At 48.5% G+C, this 20,921-nt stretch overlaps 1 protein-coding gene across 2 annotated transcripts in view; it reads left to right on the forward strand.

Moving 5' to 3' along the window:
- The window catches only part of LOC144754417 (cholesterol 7-desaturase nvd-like), a 444,943-nt gene that overhangs the window by 85,930 nt on the left and 338,092 nt on the right, over positions 1 to 20,921 (forward strand). For both annotated transcript variants that reach the window (XM_078642160.1, XM_078642159.1), the window contains exon 3: positions 717 to 895. In XM_078642160.1, the coding sequence (XP_078498286.1) occupies positions 717 to 895 (179 nt within the window). The remainder of the gene's footprint in view (positions 1 to 716; positions 896 to 20,921) is intronic.

Genomic DNA, 20,921 nt, shown 5'->3' on the forward strand with positions numbered 1-20,921 from the left:
GAGAACACAAAATCGCCTGCAAGTGGGAGTGCATGTGCTAGCGCAGGTGAAATTTTAGAAGACATTCCTCCACCTTCATGTCTGCAGGCTAAAAATTATGCATTGGGTTGGAAGGATAGTTTTTGAGTGAACGCCTGTGCTCCAATCCCAGACCACATCAGGCCTGGCTGCAACAGGATCCAGGGCACTTGGAGACGTTCTTTCAGTTGGCCACACAAGCGGTCCACTTACACGTGCTTGTACTTAGCAACACGTGTGCATGCACCAGTGTACCAGCAGGCAGGCTGCTTCCTCTGCACCCCTCCCTTAAAATCCCTTTCTCCTGATTTCATCATGACTGTTATGTGCCCAAAATTAGAACTAAAAGTCATTGGTGTGCACATCTCTGTATGGGCACAGTAATTGCCCTTTTCACTGTTCCTTTATATCCGAACACTGTATAAAGAAATAATTTCCCTTCCTTAAATAACCCTTTGTTTTACATCCTCCATTTCAGGAGGTCAAGCAGAAGTTAACTACTTGCGGTTTACTTTTATGATGAGGGACCAGAATGATCTACTCGTGCAGCTGGAAGCAGGAATTGATCCAATTTTTGAATGCTAATAGCCTCAGCCCCAACCAGCTCTTTTTAAAAAAAATATAGGGTTTTAAATATAAGCAACACCTGACATTGTAATTGTAATAGACTTCCTTAATGCCCGCTTTCTCTCTTACAGTGCCAGACTTCGCTAAGATTAAAACATGGCCCAGCTGTGAACAAAATGGAATGGTTTATGTTTGGTATCATTGTGATGGCATTGATCCTACATGGTCTATCCCAGAAATAGAAGATATCACCTCAAAAGAATGGGTTTTTCGTGGACGCACAGAACACTATGTCAACGCACATATTCAGGTATGTGTTCCAGGACCGGCATTGTTTAATTCAGAAACCTGCACTCGCATAGCTCTTACTTGCTCTACCTATGAATTGGCATTCTGTACAGAATCCTCAATTGATGCAGACATGGGGCCAGCTTCTAATTATATCCTGGGCTCCTCTAGCATAAATAGCCAGTCACCTTAAGTTGATATCTATTACTGCATCAGTACAAAAGTTCCTGAAGAGGACTTAACATGACTTGTGTTTATAGAAATATGGTTGTTCACTCACTGAAGTGATCAGGAAATACAAACATAATCTTGAGTGATGTTGTGTGGCATCCTTGATGTGGCCTAAGATTCGTTTATTATGGAAATTAAACTGCAGGTTCTGCCTTAGACTGTCTTTACTGCTTCACTTACACCAAAGTTGGTGCACAGAGTCTCGGGGATTAAAGAGTATTTTCAATATTGAGTGTACAGTTTTGCTTTGATTCCTACTGCCCTGTGTGACCTCCAGGCATTCAATCATCAAAACAAGCATTGGTATGTCAATCAGTCTGCTGTTGTCTACCAGCCCTTTGGCTGTCAATGCTTGTTTTGTAGTGAATTGAAATTGTGTGTTCGAGGCATGTGGGCTGCTGAATTCATATCTTGTGCATAGATCGCCGCCTAGTGTTGGGTCCGGATGATTGCACTTTGTTGTCTTGGAAGAGTCTTCGAGTATCACAAGATAGGCGACTCCTCCCCTGGACTACAGTGCGCATGGGCATACTCTCCAGCCTTCTACCTCGACGGTATTGTTCTCGTTCGGTACTTCTTGACTCCATCAAACTTTCCATTTCGATTCGGTCATCGACGCGGGCCGTTGGGCCTTTTCAACGCCACGTGGGACTACTGTCGATGGAAAGGAGCCCGTTCAAAAGGTGCCCACAATGCCACTCCAAATTCCCACATACTGACAAACATTCAGTATGTAACAAGTGCTTATGACCAGAGCACAACGAAGAAAATTGCCCAGCGTGTGCCCAATTCCGTTAGAAAAAGACTATTCGAAATCGAGGGGCCGCTAGGCAAGAGATGCAGCGGCAAGCACCGGAACCGGAGGACATCTTCGATGACGAACACGACCTCCCGGAAGCGGCGGACTCTGATCTGGAAATAGTCACCGTTGAGGACCAGTCTGACTCCGATGACCAGATCACGCTGGGGCAAAAAGTGAGTACCCAGCCCCCAACCCCGCTTATAACGAAAGAGAAGGCTCCGGTCAAAGCATCGCCTAAAGGCCTTAGCCGAGATCAACAAACTCCTTCAGAGACCCCGGCTTCCGGCTCGGCTCCGAAGCCCTGCACACGCCTTATAATAGCCCAGAAATGAGCAAGACTCTTCCCAAGAAGGTTTTCGAACCGAAAAAGGTTGTCAATCCAAAGGTCGTCGATCCAAAGGTCGTCGAACCGAAGAAAGGTATCGAACCAAAGAAGGCCGTCCAACCCAAAAAGGTTATCGCGCCGAAACCTCTCGAGCTAAAGAAAGGCCTCAAACCAAAGAGGGTCGTCGATCCAAAAAGAACACTCGACCCGAAGAAGGCAGTTGAGCCTAAAAACAGTGTTGATCCCCAAAAACAAGATCACACTAAAAAGCCCGTCGACCCGAAAAAAGCCGTCAACTCGACCAAGAACATAGAGTCGAAAAATGTCGTCGAGCATAAAAGACAAGACAAAACGCCCAAACGAATCGAACCGAAGACTCCGGTCGATCCGAAACAGGTCGTTCAACCAAAGGTCGCCGAACCGAAAAAGACAGTAAAAACAACAAAGGACGTCGACGGAAACGAAGTCGTCGAACCGAAACAGGTCACCGACCCGAAAACGACAGTTGAGCCGAAAAAAGCTCCACAGCCAAAGGCCCTCGAGCCAAAGACTCACAAACAGGTGACTAAGCCAAAAACATCGGAGCCAAAGCCACGGACAGTTGAGGAAGAACTCTTCCATCCTGATCCAGTGAGTGAGAAACAACCTAAACTGTACATAGACCCTGAAACAGGAAACGTTACAGTTTACCACCGGAAAAAGAGATCATTGGACACGGACACTCCATCCCCTGTTCCTCCAAAGAGAAAAGACTTCGGGACATCTCCCTCAAGGCCTTTTATTCCTCCTCCTTTTTTCCTAACATGCCTTTTGTGCCTTACTCTCCTACACATTCAGATTATAATGAGGGAGATAACATGGGGGAAGATCCTCAGGACCAGAGGATCCTGATGCACAGGATAATACGTGGGATGACCAACACAATCCATACGACACACAACCCATCCCTGATACCTCCCCATACCCTACAAAGCCGTCGCCTACTGACGACACCATCGTTTTTAACCAACTGCTAGATAGGGCAGCAAAATACCACAATGTAGACATGCACACTGACCCAATAGAAGATTTTCTATTTGACACCTTCCCTACTTCTGAAAAAAGTGTAAAAACACTTGCTATGTTAAAAGGGGTACTAAAACACGCGCCAGACATATTCAAGGACCCAGCCAGAGCGCGTGTACTCAATCCCAGAATCGAGAAAAAGTATAAGTCTGCCCCTACAGACCCTACTTATATTAAATCCCAGTTGCCTTTAGACTCACTAGTAGTAGCAAACGCTCGAAAGAGAGCTAATTCACAAACAGGAAATGCTCCCCCTGCTGACAAGGAGTCTACAATTCTAGAAGCCTCAGGCAAGATTAGCCTCACAGGGGGCGTGGCCACGGAGGCGACCAAGATGGCCGCCTCCGACTGAAGCTCCATCGATCGGGCGGCCAATTACCCACATTCTAATGTCCTAACGCGGACCTGACTTCGCAGCACACCTCCATCCTGCCGCGTTTTGCTGCCATCCGGTGCTAGCCTGGGGCTCGAGAGGCGAGCTCGGCGGAGGGGACTGAGCGCCTCCCCGTTTGGCGTGCTCCCTGCCTGCACCCGACCGACAGGTGAGTGCTGCGCCGGAGGCGCTTCTGCCCTGCGCTCATTCGGGGCGCTGGGGGCACCCTCGCTTTCTCTCCGGTCGGGGGGGGGGGGGCTGTGCTGGTCCCGTGGCTCTGGGGCGTCCTAGCGGCACTTGGGCCCGGTGCGTAGGTATGGTATGCTCTACCCAGCAAGGTTGAAGTAGCTGGCAGATTTCGCATTTTTTACACCCCTACGGAGGTGCAGGAGTTTTGCCAGAACTATAAGAAGCAGGGTTCTCACTCAAGCACCGATTCCAGAATGCCCTCCCCAGAGCGGAGTGATTCCCAGGGCAGCGTTGATCTATTCACGGACCCAGGTCCTGGCTGACACTCCAACATGTTCTCTGTAGTATCAGCTTTGGTGCTGCTGGCCTGAATTCAGGACTGGTTCATTCATGTTTAGTCATATTGGTTTGCCCTATTGTCGTGGCGATGCTGCCCCCCGTAGCGGATGCCCCTGTTCTCTTCGTTTTAGCAGAAATTTTTGATATAGTGGGATATGTCTGCCATGTATATTGTTTCGTTCCACTACCAAATTGCGTTGGGTTTGCCTCTTAGGGGTTTATAAGAGGTTGGGAGGTGGGTGGGTGGGTGGGTATTGCTTGATGCAACAAGCAAGAATGAAACAGTACTATTTGTCGAATCATGAAGCGTGAAGAGAGCTGCTCATTGTACAGGTCACTTTTGTCATTGATGTCTATATGGCCAAGTTAGGTCTACAGCTCTGCCCTTCCGAGCTCTCGTTGATGTTCGGGGACTGAACGACTCTAAAAAATGTAAACAGGTCCTTAACTAAATTTCCAGGCACAGGGTTGACATAGTCTTTGTGCAGGAGACTCATTTGTCCTCCACTGACACTCCACATGCAGCCAGGAGCTGGGGTGTTCACCGCTTCTTCTCCCAATACAGCAGATATTCCAGAGGGGTTGCTATACTTATTCACAAGCGGGTACCATTTGCCCTGTCCCGCAGCATCATTGACAAAGAGGGCAGATATGTTCTAGTCGCAGGGACTCTTATGGGACACAAGATCACACTGGTTGGGATTTATGGCCCTAATGCAGACACCCCTTCTTTCTTCCATGAATTGCAGGTACATCTTCTCAATCTTGTGCCAGGTTTGCTAATTGTTGGAGGAGACTTTAATTTGCTATTGAATCCAACCAGGGACAGCACATCTTCTTCCCCAGAAACTAAAACCCGTTCAGGCCCGGTACTCACATTTCTCTCTCATTGACGTTGAGGCAACCATGCACTCGTTGTCGCCTGCCTACACCCACTATTCCGGGTACCACAACACCTGGACCAGGATTAATTATTGGCTCCTCTCTCCGGGGGTGGTTGGCTGGGTGGATGACCTTCTCACACTCCCATGTACACTGTCCGATCACTCTCCCATAGTCCTTAGATTGAAGATCCCTAGGGCGGGTGGTTACAAAAGGCAATGGTGCTTCCCAGGGAGAGCTCTGATGGACCCAGTTTTCACGGAAGATGTTAGACTGGCCATTGAAGAATATTTAGATTTTAATACGGGTACGGTGGATACCTGGGCAATGCTTTGGGAGGGTTTCAAGGCCACCATTCGTGGTGTTTGCATAGCTAAGCATGCTGGCGTGTTGAGAGACGTCCGTTCTGCGCTGTCCCGTATTGAAAACGACATTGCTGCCCTTGACGTGGAACAGTTACATTCTCACTCTGCGGAGAGAGAGGCCAAGCGTCTGCAGTTAATGGTGGAATTCCGGGATGAGGCCGAAAGAGAACTAAGATTTTTGACTAAGCTGTGCACGGCAAGGCAGTATGGGGAAGGTGACAGACCGGGCAAGCTTTTGGCACAATTACTTCGACCCCCTAACACTTCGTCTTATATTATGGAAATTGTAGGCCCTACGGGTGACACTCCGTTTAACAACTGAGGTTTGTGACGCCTTTTTATCCTACTATAAAACCTTACATACATCCACATTATCTGATGACCGCGAGGATCGGGGTAACTACCTCAACGAGATTGCGATGGTATACTTAGAAATTCATGCAGGACTTCTTAGCCACCCCATCACGCAAGACAGTATAGTTGAGGCTATTGACTCCTTGAGAGGTTCCTCGGCGCCGGGCCTTGATGGCTTCTCCGCGGACTTCTACAAGACCTATAAGGAGGTACTGGTCCCCTGCTTGGTGGAGGTATATGCTGAGGCTCTCGAGACGGGCTGTTTGCCCCCCACTTTCAGGGAGGCGGTCATCGTACTGCTCCCAAAACCGGGTAAAGACGCCACCTTGTGCAGTTCATATAGACCTCTATCTCTATTAAACCTTGATTACAAGATCCTAGCAAAGGTCATTGCCATCCGACTATCGTTGTTGATGGAGTCTATCTCCCTGGCTCAGTCAGGCTTTGTTCCACATCGATCGACTTCACTTAATCTTAGGACCCTCTTCTCTTTATTACACCGCATTGATCCTGCCACTCCGGCCGCTGCGGTCCTTCTTGATGCTCAGAAGGCATTTGATTCTTTGGAATGGCCCTTTTTCCTGTCCATCATGAGATGCATGGGCATGCCTGAATGCTTCGTCTCTACAGTGGCATTATTATACACTTTACCCACGGCCAGATTGCGGCTTAACGGCACCATCACGGAGCAATTCCCTTTATCACGGGGCATGCGACAGGGGTGCCCCTTATCCCCTTTGCTGTATATCCCATCAATGGACCCTCTGGTCTGGAAATTTCAAGAGAACCACTTGCACTGCGGTCTCCAGTTTCATACGGGCCCACTTTTAATATCACTATACGCGGACGATACCATCTTATACGTCAGGCAGCCTCACATCAACCTCGAACCTTTGATTTTAGAGAATTCGTTTTGGCAAATACTCGGGACTGCGCATTAATTGGCATAAGTCTGTCGTCTTTCCGCTCACCCCGTGCACTGTGGCATGGACTTGCTCCCTCCCCCCTTACAGGGAGTCGGGACTCGGTAAAATACTTAGGTATTCATATTCACTTAGACACCGCTTCCATCATTAGATTAAATTACGGCAGTGCGGTTGCTGTCCTGGAGGGCCAGATTGAGAGGTGGATTCGCCTCCCCTGATCTATGGCTGGGCGTATTGCCATAATCAAGATGATAGTGCTGCCACTTTTTTAAATCTTTATAACAACATTCCCATCCCCCTTACTAAAGTATTCTTTGCCCAATTGCGATCCTTACTCCTGCGTTTGGTGTGGGGCGATAAGAATCCGCGCGTGTCTTGGAGGGTTTTGACGCTTCCATACGAGAGTGGTGGCTTTGGTGTCCCGGATTTGTATCTTTATTTTTTAATTGCTCAATGCTCATATGCATATTCTTGGTTCCACCCATATGCCCGCATTCTATATCTGAAACCGGATGCCGACCTGGTCATTCCTGGACTGCTATCCACTGTTCTCCCGGGGGGGTTTCCCTCGAGACCCACTAGACATTCAAACTATTTCTTTAACCTGCTGGGCATAGGATGGATTGCGCAGACTCATTGGTCTAGATCAATTATATTCTCCGGCCCTTCCTTTACCCAGTGATCTGGAGCCAGGAGGAATTGGGCAATCTGAAGTGAAACATACCTTGACCAAATTCCACATCTACACTATTGGCGATCTTTTTCCAGATGGCCACGCCTTCTCAATCTCTGAAGATCAACGTTTTACAGATCGCTCGTTTATGGATTCCTTTGTACTGACCAGATTGCGATCCCTGTTGCGGGCCTCATTCCCTACGTTCCCCCTTGCTCCCGAGGAGGCCCCCCCCCCACCCCCCTCACCTTTTTCATCCAGCACCCCTCGGGTGCTCATTTAGTTTCCAAATTAAATCAAATGTGTAGTGCTTTCCTCCCCTCCCTTGACGACAAGGTGTGTGCTTCGTGGGAGACTGACCTGGGCTATCCTATCTCTGACGAACAATGGAAGTGATGTTGCAGGGCTACTAAAGAGGTCTCCCTAAATAGGAGGCATAAGCTTCTACACTTTAAATTTTTAAGTAGGCTGTACCACACCCCAGCACGCTCACACAGAATTGATCCTGATCGTCCCCATAACTGCCCTAAGTGTAAAGCCCCGTTTGCAGATTTCGCCCACCTCTCCTGGTCTTGCCCACTGATACAGGATTATTGGTCCCATGTACACCGCACACTTGGTGATATGCTGCATTTAGACCTTGTCCCCACCACTGAAATTGCCCTACTGGGCTATGTTGCCAACTTTCCACGTAATATGCGTAGACTCGCAGCACTGGGATTCCTGTTGGCTAAACGTGAGGTGGCACTATTATGGTGCGACAGACGTCCTCCGAAACATGGATCTTGGCTCAGGAGTTTGGCCTTTTGCAATACTAATAGCAAGGAATTTTCGACCATGGTCCCCTCTACATCTCGACCCATTGACATCTGGGGCCCATATCGTACATACATCGCCAAAACTATGGCTGATCACCAAACTAGACTAGAACATCACATAGTGCCCGAGGGGGTAGGTTGAAGAGATATGTATGTGTGGCACATTGTGGAATCACCATTTATTAGGCTTAATGTCAATGATCACCGTAGCACATTTGATGCTCCCCCCACCCCTCTCTGTGTTCCCCTAAAATGTCCCCCCCCCCTTTTTTTTTTTTTTTACTTTTTGATAATTGGGGAATTATGTATCCTATCGACTCCTCACTGGCGATCAATGCAATGTTTCAGTCATCTGTACAACCTACGTCTTTGTCAATTTTATTATATGAGTATGCTCCTTCTCTCGTTACTCTACTCATGTGACAATGTGTGACGCAATGATGCACAACTATTTGATTCCTTTTTGTTCTTTTCGAAAATGAGAGATTTTAAAAAAAATAAAAAAAGAGTAGCCTCACAGGCTAATTCCTGGAGGATTGCAAACATACAAGCTCTATTAGCACGCTGTGATAGAGCACGTTACGACCAACTTGAAGGTTTACTGCAACACCTTTTAAAGCTTAAGCTAACGACCTCATACAGGAAGGCAAATTTATAACTAATGCTTCCATTAAATGTGCGCTTGACGCAGCTGATACATCAGCCAGGTCCATTAATACTAGCGTATTACTACGCAGGCATGCGTGGCTATGCATCTCTGGTTTTAAAAACGAGGTGCAATCCACCATCCTTAACCAACCAGTTGACCAAGATTTCCTGTTTGGCCCTGCAGTAGATACCATTCTGGACAAAATGAAAAAAGATACTGAAACTGCTAAGTCTATGGGCGCACTTCAGGTTCAACAACATAGAAGTTCCTTTCGTCGCTCCTCCTACAGGGGCTCAGGAAGAGGCAACACATCACAAACTTCCTCTACTTTCAAAAGTAACAGACAGAGCTCCTTTAATAAAGGTTCCAACAGAGGGGATTATAGGGGCAACCATAACAAGGGCAGGGGACGTGGGGGCAATAACACCAGAGACTCCATCTCACTCCTTCCAGACCACCCAACACCGGTCGGAGGCACAATAGCACAATTCCTACCAGTCTGGAACACCATTACCGCAGACCGGTAGGTGAGACAAATTATCCAGTATGGTTACTGCCTTGAACTCCCTTCTACTCCATCCAACATACCACCCAAGCACCGTCCTATGTCCAAAGAACACATCACGCTGCTACAATAAGAGATCACGTCCATGCTACAAAAGGGAGCCATAGAGCTAGTCCCTTTTCAACACCAAGGAACATGAGTATACTCTCTATACTTCCTAATTCCTCAAAAAGATGGGTCCCTCAGACCCAGACCCATACTAGACCTCAGACCGTTAAATCAATACATACTCTCTGAGCATTTCCATATGATTACTCTACAGCAGGTACTCCCGTTACTTCGGGAAGGCAACTTCCTTGCTACATTAGACCTCAAAGATGCATATTTTCACATACCTATACATCCAGATCACAGAAAATACCTCCGGTTCACAATAGAAGGTCAACATTATCAATTCAAAGTTCTCCCCTTCGGGGTAATTACAGCCCCAAGAGTTTTTACAAAATGTCTAGCGGTAGTAGCAGCACACCTCAGAAGGCAACACATACACGTGTTTCCATACCTAGACGATTGGCTCATAAAAGCCAACTTGTACGCGCAGTGTGCAAGCCATACGTCTCAGACACTCCAGCTGCTGCACAGTCTGGGTTTTTCCATAAATTACCCAAAATCACATCTACAGCCCTCCCACTTAGAGCAATATCTGGGAGCAACAATAGATACCTCAGTAGCAAAGGCATATCCAAATCTAGCCAGGATAGCCAACATGCAGACTCTCATTCAAAAGTTTCAGCCACAACACTCTCTGCCAGTTCGAGCGTTCATGCAGCTCATAGGCATGATGGCCTCCTGCATATTCATTGTCCCTCATGCCCGACTTCAAATGTGTCCATTGCAAGAATACCTAGCACGGCAGTGGAACCAAGCTCAAAGACAACTAAAAGACCCAGTGTTGATAGACGGTCGTGCTTACAGCTCTCTGCAGTGGTGGAACCCACAAAACCTTTCCAAGGGGTGACTGTTCCAAGAGCCGGTTCCACAAGTAGTACTAACAGCGGACGCATCGCTGACAGGTTGGGGAGCCCACCTACTTCAATACACAGTCCAAGGGCTCTGGACAATCAAACATAAAACACTGCATATCAACCACTTAGAGTTGCTAGCAATGTTTCTGGCACTAAAAGCATTCCAGAAGTACTTGTACAACAGGCTGTGTTGATCCGGACGGACATCATGACAGCCATGTATTACATCCAGAAACAAGGAGGGACACACTCTCCACAGCTGTCTCACCTAGCACAGAGCATATGGAGATGGGCAATTCCCATAAACATTTTTCTCCTAGCGCAACACCTGCCAGGGAAAGACAATCAAATGGCTGTGTCTGCTTAACAGATCTGCTAACAGCTACACAAATGGGAGATTCACCCTCAAGTTCCCCAACCATTCTTCCAAGAATTGGGGGCATCCAGAGATAGATCTCTTTGCCACAAAAGAAAACTCAAAATGCCAGTACTTTGCCACCAGGTTCCCACATCCGTTGTCACAGGGCTATGCGATATGGATGAACTGGTCAGGCAGATTTGCTTACGCTTTTCCACCAGCCCCACTGATTCCGCTGGTGGCGCGCAAACTACGCCAACAGTCACTCACAATGATCCTGGTTGCTCCCACATGGGCAAGACAGCCATGGTACACAACGTTCCTGGAACTCTCAGTAGTTCCCATCAAAGACTGCACCTCTCGCCACGTCTTTTAACTCGAACCATGGAGAAATCAGGCATCCAGATCCCAATCAGATGAACCTAGCGATCTGGCTCCTGAAGTCTTAGAATTCGGATACCTTAACTTGCCTCCCGATTGCATGAACATTATCAAGGAGGCAAGGCGCCCCAACTACTAGAGCATGCTATGCAGCTAAATGGAAACGATTTGTAACTTATTGCAATAATAACCAAATCAATCCATTAGATGCTTCCATCCAAAACATTTTCTGTTACCTCTAGCAATCTAGCATACTCTTCCATAAGGCTACATCTTGCTGCTATAGCAGCATATCTCCAAAACAGACAACACATGTCCCTGTTCAGAGTACCAGCAATCAAAGCTTTTATGGAAGGACTTAAAAGGATAATCCCTCCAAAGCACCCACCTTCACCAGTCTGGAACTTAAATATAGTACTTACCAGACTTTATGGGACCTCCTTTCGAACCACTCCATTCATGTGAATTACAATTTCTAACATGGAAGGTGGCGTATTTGATCGCCATTACCTCCCTCAGACGAGTGAGTGAGCTACAGGCACTAACCATTCAAGAACCTTTCTGCAAATACATAGTAATAAGGTAGTACTGCCTACTAACCCGAAGTTCATGCCAAAAGTCATATCCACTTTTCACATCAATCAATCCATAGAATTGCCAGTCTTCTTCCAAAACCCGCAGTCAGTAGCTGAAAGAGCCCTACACACACTAGATGTAAGAAGAGCTCTGCTATATTATGTAGACAGGACTAAATCATTCAGAAAAACAAAGCAACTGTGTGTTGCTTTTTCCCCACAACATAAAGGTAATCCCATTTCAAAATCAGGAATAGCCAGGTGGATAGTTAAATGCATTCAGATATGCTATCAAAAAGCTAAGCGCACTTTAACAGTTCCCCCAAGAGCACACTCCACGCAAAATGGGGGCATGCATGGCTTTCCTAGGAAATATTCCTCTAGAAGACATATGTAGAGCAGCTACATGGTCTACCATACACACTTTCACTAAACACTATTGTGTTGATGTGCAAACAAAGCAGCAAGCTGCTGTAGGCCAAGCTGTCCTTAAAACTCTTTTTCAAACTGCTGCAGCTGGGGCAGGTGACCACCGCTAGAGGAGATCCTGCTATACAGTCTATGCACAAGATATGTATTCAGCAGCCCACATGCCTCGAACGGAAAATGCTACTTACCAGTATGCATCTGTTCTTGGCATGTAGGGCTGCTGACATTCATATCGCCCACCCTCCTCCCCGGTGCCTGTCGCAGCTGCAGGATTCTATTTGGCATGGCCATCTCTTACTTTACTATACTTCATCTTTGCCACTATGGCGAAAAACAATCTAAGGATGGAGAGGATGCCCATGCGCACTGTAGTCCAGGGGAGGAGTCGCCTATCTCGTGATACTCGAAGACTCTTCCAAGACAACAAAGCGCAATCATCCGGACCCAACACTAGGCGGCGATCTATGCACAAGATATGAATGTCAGCAGCCCTACATGCCAAGAACAGATGCATACTGGTAAGTAGCATTTTCCTTACTACCCCTGATGAGACGTTGAAGCACTTTACAGTGAGTTACACAACTCCAGAACCCAGTGTTAATTGTTAATGGGATTGTTCTTGTACTCTTATGGCAACTATTCCCTGAATTTGCTCCACTGTTTTCGTGACACGTTAATGAGTTGGGTGTTGTCATGAGTGAAGGCTATGTGAGAAGGAATTCACTGTTGGAATAAATAGATATATTCTTAGGTTGAAGGATATGGTTTCTAAGAAAGGGATTGAGGCAGAAGGACAAGAAGGCTAGAGTAGCCAATACACCGGGGAACATACACAAGGTGGATGGTCATTCAGTAGAAATAAAGGAGGGGAAAAAGTTAAAGCTTATCCGATACCATTTTTCATGCAGGTTTTTAGGAATATAGTGTGCGGGTATTTATTTTTTAAAACTCTTTAACATGTTCATCACATAGCATAAAATCTGGAAATATAATTATCAGAGTATCATACAATGTCAATTTTTGTTGCTGTTGAGATAATAAGCAGTTTGCGGATGTAAACCTGTCGAAAGAAACCGATTATCTGCTGCCCGAGCCAATTTTTGTTTTTTTTAAATTTAGCTCTTGTCAGGGACCCCATCGGGAAGGTAAGGTCTATGAGATAATGCCATTATGAAAGGAGAATCCAGAAACCATGTGCCTCTTTATATTACCATTTTATTTGCTCAGCACAGTCTTCATCAAAGGTAGTCCGGTTTCCAGGAGGCGTTCTACAATCACCGAAGGTTGGAGGGTACAGCCTGGATTGGTGGTTCTCCCTGGAGCATCCGCAAAGCAGGAAAACCAGAACAAAACAAAGCAAATACCACTGGTCAGTGTGGGTGGCAAAGACACTTTTAGAGTCGGGAGGGGGGGACTGTGAAGGATCTGCAAATACCGCCACCTTGTGCAGCCCTGCTTTAACAGCCGGACGGTGTCCTCCCTCTAAGAAGTTCCCTTCCATATCCAATGCCCTGAGAATCCCCGTAATCTGAGGCATACCTTGTCTAGCTACTCTCCTCCTGGAGAGTGGCGGGGCGACTTGTGGTCTTGTTGGCCTCCTGGTCCTCCGGGACGTTGGCTTTGGCTTCCTCTTCTTTGGATGTCGGACTTCTCACCCAGAGGATTGGCGTGTTCTCTGCTACTCCGCATCCTCCTGGGTTCGCGCTCTCATCTCTTTCCTGAAGTGCGTTCTCTTCAACCTCCTCCTGATAGGGCAGCAGGGAATGATGTTGCCTTATGGGACTCCACTTCAAGGATGTTCTGTGGTGAATTAAAGGGGCACTCCGCAGCCTGCAGATGAAGCATCAGTACTTCAGCTTTGGAAGGCATCGGGGAGCAAGTTGTCATTTTCCCAGTCTGCCCAGTACGTCCTCAATCTCCCAACCGCTCTGAATGAAGGTGAGTTTAAGCAGTCTTACTAGAGACACTTTAACTTTCATAGAGATGGCAGATACTTGCCCCTCTGCAAAAAGCAGTCCCAGTGTTTGTCGTGAGACCCCTTTACAAGCGATCATCAAGCAGTGTGACGCTTATGGTCATCCCTGTACCGGTAATTATCATTTGACTTTACCATTGAGACGTGTGAAGTATAAAATTGTATGAGGCATGTAGTGTCATTTCTAGCCTTTGTGCACACTCAGTGCAAGATATAAAATGCATGAAGTACATTGCCACATGGGGTTTGCTGTAGTGGGCAGAAAGTGAGCCACAATACTGACCAATGGATGAAGAGCGCTGGCTGAAAGACCTTATAATTCAGTCAATCATACCACATTTGTAAAGCGCCACACTGTCACCCCTAGGAGTGTCTGGGTGTTGTCTGTCTAAGTGCCCGGTCTTGAGTCTCTTGCTGAAGTCTGCCAGCGAGGAGGATGCAAGTTGCTGGAGGGGAATGTCAATCTAGGTTTTGGCAGCGATGTAGGAGAAGGAGCGTCTGCAGAGTGTGTACGTGAGGGCAAGTGAAGAGGAGCACAGGTGCCTGGAGGGTTGGTGGAAGTTCAGTTGATGGTTGAAGTAGGCTGGCCTTAAATCGTGAACGGCTTTGTAGGTCTGTGTGAAAATCTTGAACTGGTATCCCTTCTGTATGGCGAGACAGTGGAGGCCTCGAGGGGGGAAGGGCAAGGCAAGGATTGAGTCTGGCTGTCACATTCTGTATGGTCTGGAGTCCTCTGAGGAGTTTAGTGGAGATACTGGCATAGAGAGCGTTGCCATAGTCAAGGTAGCTGGTCATGAGGGTGTTGCCAGGGATCCATCTGAAGATTCGGCGGAGCATGCAAAGTGTGGAAGCAGGAGAAGGCAACTGCGTTGACTTGTCCTTTCATGGTTAGTTGGCTGTCTAGGTTGATGCCAAGGTTGCATGCATGGTTGGTCGGTGTGGGTCAGAGTTCTGCATGCAACCACTGTGGTCCCATGCAGAGGTGTTCTTTCTGAAGATCAGTACTTCTGTTTTGTTGGAGTTGAGTTGGAGGCAGTTATCGCTCATCCATTTGGCTATGTTGGTCATAGCGTTGCAGAAGTAGGTTTTGGCATTGGAGGGGGCCTCTGTGACCAAGAGGATCAGTTGAGTCTCATCTGCGTATGCGATTGAGTCCATGGGATCGGACTGTCAGCGGGTAGGGCTAAGGGGGTCATGTAGTAGTTGAACAGGGTGGGGCTGAGGGACGATCCTTGTAGTACACCACGTATGATTTGGGTGTGGAGGTGAAGGCAGGCAGTCGGATGCTCTGTGTGCGTCCTGTAAGGAAAGATGTGATCCACTTAACAGCGTTTTGCTGTATGCCTATGTTGTAGAGTCTGCTGATGAGGATGTTGTGGTGTCAAACACCGTGGAAAGGTCTAGGAGGATCAGGGCCGCAGTTTCTCCATGGTTGATGAGTGTTCTAATATAGTCTGTGGCGGCAAGCAGTGCGGTCTCAGTGCTGTGGTTGGAGCGGAATCCCAATTGTTAGGCGCCTACTAGGTGGTTTTCTTGCAGAAATTTGGTGAGCTGCTGGTTGTTAACTTTCTCGAGTACTTTGGCCGGGTGGGGGAAAAGGGAGATTGGACAATTTTTTAGATTGTTTGGGTCATCAGAAGCTTTCTTTAGGAGGGGTCTTATGTCTGCGTGTTTCCATCTGTCCGTAAAGGTGCTGGGGAGTTGGAGGTGTTGACAATGCTCTGAATTGTGTGCTGATTAGGTTCATTGCAAGATCGTACAGATGGTGGGGCCAGGGGTTTGTGGGTACTCTTGAGTGGATGGAAGCCATGATGGCTGAGGTGGTCAGGGTGATGAACGGTGACCAGGTGGTAATGGTTTGGCTGGTGTTCACTGGTTGGTTGAGGTAGTTTGGGTTGAGAGTGGTGGTATGGAGGTTGGCATTGTTTATGTTGCTGATCTTGCTGTTATAGTAGTCTAAGAGGGTGTCGCAGAGTTCTGGGGGGTTGGGGTGGATGGTGTTTTCTTTGGCTGTCGGGTGGGAGAATTCTTTGACTATTTTGAAGAGTTGCTTTGTGTGGTTGGCACAGAGTTGATGTGGGTGGCGATGGCTGCTTTCTCGGCTTCTTTGATGTGTCGTTAAAGGTTGCTGAGAGCTGTTTTGTGAGCTGCCCTGTGTGAAAGGTTCTTGGTGGCACGCCATCATTTCTCCAGTTGTTGGCAGCAGTGCTTGGTGTTCCTGATTTGGAGTGTACCAGCCGGCATGTTTGGTGTCTTGTTGGATTTTGTAGGTTTTCAGTGGGGCAAGTCTCAGTGCTGTTGGTGATCCAGGCAGCGAAGTTCTGGACAGCCTGGTCGAGGTCTGTTGAGGCCTCGAGTAAGGTAGGTGGTGAGGGCCTGGGACCACTGAGCTTCAGAGGTGTGGGCTTGTCATGGCTGATGGTGCATCTGATGGTTTTCTTGAAGATGATGGCGATGCCACCGCCTTGCTCGTTGGAGTGGTCCCTCTGAATCGTCTTGTAGCTGTGGTTATGTCGGGGGGGGGGGGGGGTTCGAGGATGGGTTGAGCCACGTTTTGGTGAAGATAGCAACATCCGTAAAGAGGGTGGTGATGGTGTCTCAGATTTCTGCAGCGTGTTTGCAGAGTGAGCGGGCATTGAGTTGAATACAATGGAGCCATTGTGCTGTGTTCTTGGTGCTATGGGCAGGAGTGGTGCGGGATCTTACATAGGTTGTGTCGCAGGAGAAGTGGCTGTGTCAGGGGTGTAGGGTCCTTTATTGGATCTTGGGTGGGAGGAGAAGCAGCTGTTTAAGCATCTGGGGTTCATGTCAAGGAGTTCCTTGGCGGTGTATCATAGGGTGGTGTGAGGGCCTGGGGCTGGGTGTTGTCCAACCGGCAGTATGTTGGCGGCCTCCATTACAGGTCCAGGTAGGTTGTTATGTTATGTTAATTTATTTCTTCTATAGCGCACGGCTACTCCGTGGAGCATCCCGGCGCTTTGGCGAAGAATATCGGCAGGTAAAAACAACCACACAACAGCAAAATGCAAACGAAAAAGGAAAAGAGATCTAATTAGTAAAAAGCCACGTTTTCAGGTCTTTCCTAAAAACAAGAAGACTGGGAGCCTGTCTCAGGGATAATGGTAGATCGTTCCAAGCCTTTGGTGCTAGATAGCGAAATGACCGACCTCCCATTCTCGCACGCCTAATTGCAGGAACTGTCATCATGGACAGGCAAGATGACCTCAGGGTCCTGCTAGGTAAATACCGAGAAAGACGTTTTCCAATGTACTTGGGGCCTGTGCCGTGTAGAGCTTTAAAGGCCACAGTCAGGCTTTTGAAAATAATTCTCTTTGAAATAGGTAGCCAGTGTAAGGTGTTCAATAAAACAGTGGCACCTGCTCTTCTCGGGAGTCCATAGATAGCTCGGGCTGCCGAGTTCTGAACTACTTGCAAACGGGTCAAGAGATATTTTGGTAGACCCAAGAAAAGTACGTTTGCGTAGTCCAGTCGAGAACCAATCCAGGCCTGGACAATTATCTTCCTATGATTGAGAGATACTAAGGGAAGAAATTTCCTCAACATCCGCAAAATGCCGAAGCATTTTCCTGAGACACGAGATGTGAGGCCCAAAGGACAGTTCACTGTCCACTATCACTCCCAAGTTTTTGGCCTTAAAAGACACATTGTCAGGGGGAAACATGTCTTGTGGCCACCAAGATTTCCAATTAGGTTCGGGAGCGCATCCAAAAAAGAGCAGCTCCGACTTATCGGAGTTGCACTTTAAGCCATGACACCTAAACCACTCAAAGACCGCATCAAGACAATCCCTAATCTGTAAGCCATTAAACAGCCCGCCCCTATCACATGTGAATAGGAGCTGGGTGTCCTCAGCGTATGATATGATCTGGGCGCCGAACGACTCCGCGACTGCCGCCAGAGGGGCCATAAAGATGTTAAAAAGCATGGGGCTGAGAATGGAGCCCTGAGGGGACTCCCACCTCTAGCAGAGCCATGTCAGCAGAGAAAGGGGGCGCCCAGATCGTTTGTCGGCGGTCGGCCAGAAAAGATTTAAACCAGTTCCACACCGTTCCACGAAGGCCACATTCCCAGAGTCTTACAAGGAGGCCATCGTGAGGAACGGTGTCGAATGCCGCCGACAAATCAAGCATAACTAACACGGCCTTTCCCCCAGAATCGGGCACTTCCCTGATGGCATCAGTGACCTCGAGTAAAGCCGTCTCCGTGCTAAAATTAGCACGGAAACCGGATTGCAAAACGTGCAACAGGTCGTTTCCTTCGATGAAACTGGAAATTGTCCTGTGCACGTATCTCTCGGTCACTTTTGCCAGAGCAGGGAGATTGGCCTGTAGTTGGCATGGATGAGGGGGTCCAAGGTAGGTTTCTTGAGCAGTGGTAGGATCATGGCGCGCTTCCAAGCCTGTGGCACCACACCTGTAGACAGGGAGGAGTTCAAGAGGGTTTAACAAGGCATTTAGGGCAGGCGCCACTTTCCCCAAATGTTTGGCCGGGCATGGATCTAAAGGAGAGCCAGATTTCAAACCTGACAAAAGATCCAAAGATGTATTAAGCCTTATATGAGGAAATTCAAAAAGAAAAGGGCCTTGACCCTCCACAAGAGATGATGAAGATAAATGACTCCGATCCAGTCGTGGGCAGGAGTAAAAAAGAGAGGCTTGAATAGTTATCTTACTAACAAAGAAAGTGGCTAGTTCTTTTATCCAAGAATCAGCGTGAGTATGACTAGGAGTACAAGTGGCAGGAGAACTAAAGTCCTGAACCACTTTGAAAATTTCTTTGCAGACATTTTCAGCCTCATCAATGCGGCGTTCAAAATAGGCCTTTTTTTCATCCCAGATAGACTGATGATAGGCTTTAATTACTGCTCGAAATTTCAATTTTTCAGTCTGATCATAGGCCCGCCTCCAAACTCTCTCAGCCCTTTTACAATCCTGCCTTTGCAGCCTCAGCTGGGGAGTGAACCATGGGGCCGACGCTCTTCGCTCACCTGATCTAGACTTCTTTTCGGGGATTAAGGTCTCAAATCTGGCTATAAGCCATTTTTGGAAGAGAGCAAGATTCTCTTCCAAATTGCCCAAAAAAGGACAAGGAAAAGTAATGAGAGCCTCCGATAACATATCTACCGAAAGCAGATGGAAAGGGCGCGAAATCCGCGTGGGTGGCTCTAGTGGTCCTGGGTGCTGGGTAAGGACTTGAAACGGGCAGCACAGGGGCAGCAGACAGCGCAGGGGGATCGCAGTCAGCGCGGCGGCAGGAGGATCGCAGGCAGCGCGTGCAGGGAGACTGCAGGTGGCAGCTGACGATGCGGGGCAGAGAAACTGCAGGTGGTAGCTGACGGCGCATGGGTAGGGACCGCAGGGGGCAGCTGGCTGCACAGGTATGGACTGCAGTGACAGCTGGCGGCGCAGGGGGACCTTAGGCAGCGCAGGGGTGGACTGGGACTGCCGGCAGCACAGTGTCTGCACGCGCAGCAGGGGGACCGCAGGTTGCACAGGGCAGGGACCGGTGGCAGTGTAGCAAGCCGCTCTGGGGTAGGGTCTGCAGGTGGCCGGGGACAGCAGGCAGCATGGGGGGGATAGGGACCAACGGCAATGCAGGGGCAGCAGGCACCGCAGGGTCAGGGACCAATGGCAATGGAGGGGCAGCAGGCAGCGCAGATGGCAGTACCTTAAGCTGGGGGTCAGGTGACAGAGGGGGTGTCCCAGCCTAGTATCCTCAGTGCTCTGACTGTCCTGCCCTTGGTCTCGGCTGCATCCACGCACGTCCCAAGATGCGGTAGCCGCAGATGAACTTTTTTCTGTGGCAGCGGGCGAGAAAATATGGCTACCAGCAGGTGCCGCCTAGGGGCAGCTTGGAAATTAAGTCTGATCTGGCAGACATAGTCGGGTCGGGTTGGGGGTGTGTGAGGTGCTCTCTAGCCCTGTAGACAGGAATGCAGCAACGGGAACGGAGACTCCTCCTGCAGAGAAGCGCAGAAGGTGGCTTCCCGTAATTATATTAAACACACAAATTTGGTAATAAACAGAAGATCTTGCCAAACGCTAGTCTAAAAAACGCCAATTTTAATATAAAATCTCATTGGGCATTTAGTGGTTTCAAATAGCTCCTAATGAATAGCCACACCATTCACAAAACAATCCTACTCCACAACCTAGATTCTAGTATCACTTTTCTGTAGCCCCTACGTTCTAAGTTAAGAACCTAGAGTACTCCACTTCGAAAGAAATGCCTGTCCTCATATGTCCACTGCTGTGTTCCAGACTGCAACCCATATCAAAATCCTGGCCTTCTGACAAGACTACATCCAAAGTAAGGCTGCTTCTTATCGCAGGGGCACAGTCATCACCAGCGCAGGACTCCAGGAGTCCGCGCGGTAGCCCACCTGCCCACCTGAGCGGAGGACCGCCCCCTAATCACCGACCTTACATCAGACCTCGCCGGACCCGCTGGCGCGGGTCCCGCTTCGTGAGCTCCTGCTCACCGTGTTAAGAGTTGCTGTCTCCCCAGGCGGGGGAGAAACGAGGAGCCTGTTGTCTGTCAGCAGCGGCCGAGGCTGCTTCTTATCGCAGGGGCACAGATTCATCACCAGCGCAGGACTCCAGGAGCCAGAAGTCCGCGCGGTAGCCCACCTGCCCACCTGAGCGGAGGACCGCCCCCTAATTACTGTCAGAATGTAATCACCTTCTGGGTCACGCAGCGCGGGACGCAGCGCGGGACCAACGCCCGGACAAAGGGCGGACAGTCTGACAGTCCGGGGCAGGAGGTGCCGGATGCAAGAGCCCCAAAAA

Source organism: Lissotriton helveticus, chromosome 5_1, assembly GCF_964261635.1.
Source record: "Lissotriton helveticus chromosome 5_1, aLisHel1.1, whole genome shotgun sequence".
In the NCBI taxonomy this organism is placed as follows: Eukaryota; Metazoa; Chordata; class Amphibia; order Caudata; family Salamandridae; genus Lissotriton; species Lissotriton helveticus.